This window comes from Myxine glutinosa, chromosome 9, assembly GCF_964187855.1.
Source record: "Myxine glutinosa chromosome 9, kmMyxGlut1.1, whole genome shotgun sequence".
Taxonomy (NCBI): domain Eukaryota; kingdom Metazoa; phylum Chordata; class Myxini; order Myxiniformes; family Myxinidae; genus Myxine; species Myxine glutinosa.
Window position 1 is genome coordinate 128,154,665 of NC_136269.1, and position 3,675 is coordinate 128,158,339.

At 45.0% G+C, this 3,675-nt stretch overlaps 1 protein-coding gene across 1 annotated transcript; it reads left to right on the forward strand.

Annotated features, from left to right (window-relative positions):
• Window positions 1-431: 431 nt before the first annotated feature.
• Window positions 432-2,085, forward strand: LOC137439106 (uncharacterized). The gene is made up of 3 exons (XM_068134809.2): window positions 432-642; window positions 1,129-1,247; window positions 1,476-2,085. Exons 1-3 carry the CDS (start codon window positions 616-618, stop codon window positions 2,083-2,085), a joined length of 756 nt encoding a protein of 251 aa, XP_067990910.2. The 5' UTR covers window positions 432-615.
• The last annotated feature ends 1,590 nt before the right edge of the window (window positions 2,086-3,675 follow it).

Consider the following 3,675-nt stretch of genomic DNA (forward strand, 5'->3'; position numbering starts at 1 on the left):
TCCTCGGGGGAGGCTGCCGAGGTTCCTCGCGGGCCTCCCGAGGTTGCAGGTCGTGGGTGCAGTGCCGAGAAGGCTCGAGCGGTGCACGCGAAAAGCGGGTGAGCCAACCGAGGGGCTGGTCAAGGCCTCGGGGGAGGCTGCCGAGGTTCCTCACGGGCCTCCCGAGGATGCAGGGTCGGAGAAGTAGTTGCGGTTGTAGTTGTAGTTGCGCGAGGGTGACGAAGCGGCCGTGCCACTAACGTCAGCGCGCGCGAAGGTGACGAAACAGCCGTTCCGCCAACGTCAGTGCGCGCGAAGGTGACGAAGCAGCCGTGCCTTCGGAGGGTCTTGGAATAGGTTCGCCCCTCCGGTCGTAGAGGAGGAGCGGAGTGCAGTGCGCGAACCTCATAGTAGGCACTACCACGCTCGCCAGGGGCACTGCAGTCGATCGTGACACGCATTCGCATCGGCGGTAATGGCGGCCATTTTTTTTAACATGTGCCGGTTGCAACTTTGTTTTAAATGAAGCTCGTCACCATTGTCGGTGAGTATGACTAATAAATCGAATGTCAACTGTTTAAAAACCTTTCTCCCAAACTCCCATGAGCCTCCGACCCCAAACATCCGGATTTGAAAATGGCTGCCGGGAGGGAGAAAACTGGGGTAGGCGACAATTGTTGAAATACTGTCATATTTTGAAAAGTAGCATGAAAACAATTAATACCAGCATAAACTAGAATAATTTCCGGTTCTGTTAGTGTAATTTTTGCCGGTGGATGGGAATGGTCAGCAGGAGAAACCCGCGGTACAAAATCGGGTTTCGCTCGCCGTGGGTGCCATGTTGATTTATGTGTTCCGACAGTGGTCATTCTAATCCATTGAAATCTCGCACAAGCGCAAGCCATCCGCTCCCTTTCTTTGTTTAATCATAAAAATATGTTCGTTATTGAAACTTTTGATGACTTTGGGGTCCATTATTTGGCCGATTTTCAAACTTGATTAATATCAAGAAAGATCACGTGACCACTTGTTGGTAAACAAGACCATGTGCTTTGGACCACGTGCTACTACATAGCCGTTCAACACACACCTACAGTGTAGACTATATGGCATGCATTTTATTCATTTTGTCATCTTTAATACCAGCAGGTCACTTCCCTGTTATGTCTGGCTTTAGCCAGAGTGCAGCCAGCACAGCAGACCAATAGTGTCATGTGTCAACTGATCCACCAGCGGAAGTCTAGTACCCAATTCTGGGAGGACCTCAGGTTTGTACATTGAGTATGAATTGTTGAACACTATTCAGTCTGTTGTCACAAGACTCATCTTTGGCAAGAACTAGGAAGGTTAATAATCACAATTGATAACAAAATAAGTGACTACAATTTTGCTGTTCCAGTTGTCACCAGATTGCATGGTATTTTAACCCTGATTCCCAGATACAAAATGTCAAGTGTATGGAATAACCCCTACTCAGACTAATAATATAATTTCAGACAAGGAATTTGCTCGTCACGTCACCTCGTCACGTCAGAACTGCTCCCAGAGAGCCTGCAGGCATCAATCAGCAGGCTGGCGGCACAGCGTTCCACACTCTTCAAACAGCGGAAGAGGAAGGGTGGCCAGCACAAACTGGAGGTGTTCATGTCAACAGAGTTTGTGCTTCCACAGCGTCTCACTGTCAAGCGCAAAGTCTCCAACACAGCATCGTCTGTTCGGCCTCCTGCTTCCAAGTGTGCAAAATTTGAAGAAACTGTTGAACACCTCAACTACCAGGGTCTACTGTCAGACTTCAACATTGTCAGATCTAGGCTGGATCAAAAGGAAAGGGAGGTGGTGGATCTGTCAAAAAAGAATCAGACTTTGATGACATCAAATGACAACCTGCAACGTCAAAACAAAGAACTGAAGCAAAAAGTCTCAAAATGGTGTCCAAAGCGAATGAACAATCAACTCTCCAGGAAAGCCAAGAGTAGTTCAATGTGGAGAAGAAAGTATGAAGAAGTGAGGAAGGAACTGGCAAGACTAAAAGAACTTAGTCCAGAAATCCAAGCGCAAAGGGACAGTCCTCACCATATCCTATTGGAAGATGGAAGAAACCATTGATGACTGTGTGGACTTTGATGTTCAGTTCAAACAATTTGTCACAGACATCTTGTTCAAGGAGCTGGAGTTTGTGTGAGATTGCGACAGCAGTGTGTGTGGGGTTACGGACCAACCATCAGTTTGACTTTGGAAACATGAATTTCAGGTGTAGCTTCAGGTTTGCCTATGACCTTGACAAAACCAGGTCAAGGTCATATTAACATAATCTTTGATCTGTTGATTATTGACAGTATATGGACATAGCAATAGACTGTACAATCCTGTATTATACCTGTTATACTGTGTAGTTCTGAAATTGTGCCGTTTGGAGCAAAATAGTGGCATTTTTGCATGCTTGACCTTGAAAAATATAGGTCAAGGTCACTGATAATTAAACCTTGGCAACTAAAAACATTGTACATTAGACTTTAATAACCTAAACATGCTAAATACTTCATAAGGTACATGTAGCTGTGAATATTATGAACAAAGATGTATAGTTTCCAATATTTCGGCAATATCGCTATTGCGTAACTCGGGTTTGACCTTGAGAAATCCAGGTCAAGGTCGTACACAAGGTCAATGATTTTATTACCAAAATGCTCCTTACAAATTTTCGAAAATGCTGATATATGGTTTTACATGGTTGTCTTCATTAATAAATGCAGCAGATTGAACTCTATGTCTATTTTTTTAATTTATTATGTAATCATCCTTGAATTTGGACACAATCAATTACATCACTAATGTATTAGACAATAGGTACACTTAACGAGCTATATTCGAGTCTTAAAAGTTGAATATCTCGGAGACTAATTGAGATTTTAAAAAAATTTCAAAAGTTATGAGTTCATAAGCTCCCATAGACATAAATAATAACTTAAAGCAAGCATTTCCACAACTTTGAAATTTTAGTGGTAGTGCCTACTCATAGTCATGGCCGTCGTCGTTACCGAAACTCCGGCATTTCGAAACCGCGTTCGAAACTGCGCCCGAAGCCGTGCGGGAGAAGCCGGCGTCACCAGCTTAGGTGGCTTCCCTGGCTAGGGCGCGCTTGCCGTGTTCGTTCGCAGCCCCCGAATCCGTTCGGGGGCAGTCGGAGGTCACCAGTTTAGGAGTCGCAGAAGGCGAGAGAACGAGGCCATTCGTAGGGTTCGAAGATGGTTTATTGTAACAGCAAGATCCAGCACACTAAACTCGAACGGAAGTCAGCATGCTTATATAAAGCCAAAAGCCCTCTTCGGAGGGCGTGGCTCCGGCAACCGCGCGTGCGTCACGTCCGCACAACCACAAGTCCAAAAGACCCGTGCCCGTGTATTATGCCCAAATAAGGTAATCACATAAGGTAACCGCCACAATAGAAACAAATGTCCTTTAAACGACCAATGTGATAAACGTTTTATGTATCACTATCAAGGAAACGAATGAGATTACTGATTACATACCAACTATGGATCCTTAATGAATCTCACGCAAGACTTCAGTGTTCACTCTCAGCACGATGTTCTCCGGTTCGTAGACCAAACATGGCCGCTACAAATCGCGTCACCACATGATCGTGCTCCAGATCGTGAAACTTCCAAAGACTTCACTAATTAAAAGATGGAAATA

What these genes read in the sequence shown, in the direction of transcription:
- LOC137439106 (XM_068134809.2), top strand. Translation starts at nt 616, where the DNA reads ATGGCTGCCGGGAGGGAGAAAACTGGG. An exon ending in CCGGGAGGGAGAAAACTGGG is followed by an intron (nt 643 to 1,128) that starts GTAGGCGACAAT and finishes TAATACCAGCAG; the next exon opens with GTCACTTCCCTGTTATGTCT. An exon ending in CAATTCTGGGAGGACCTCAG is followed by an intron (nt 1,248 to 1,475) that starts GTTTGTACATTG and finishes ATATAATTTCAG; the next exon opens with ACAAGGAATTTGCTCGTCAC.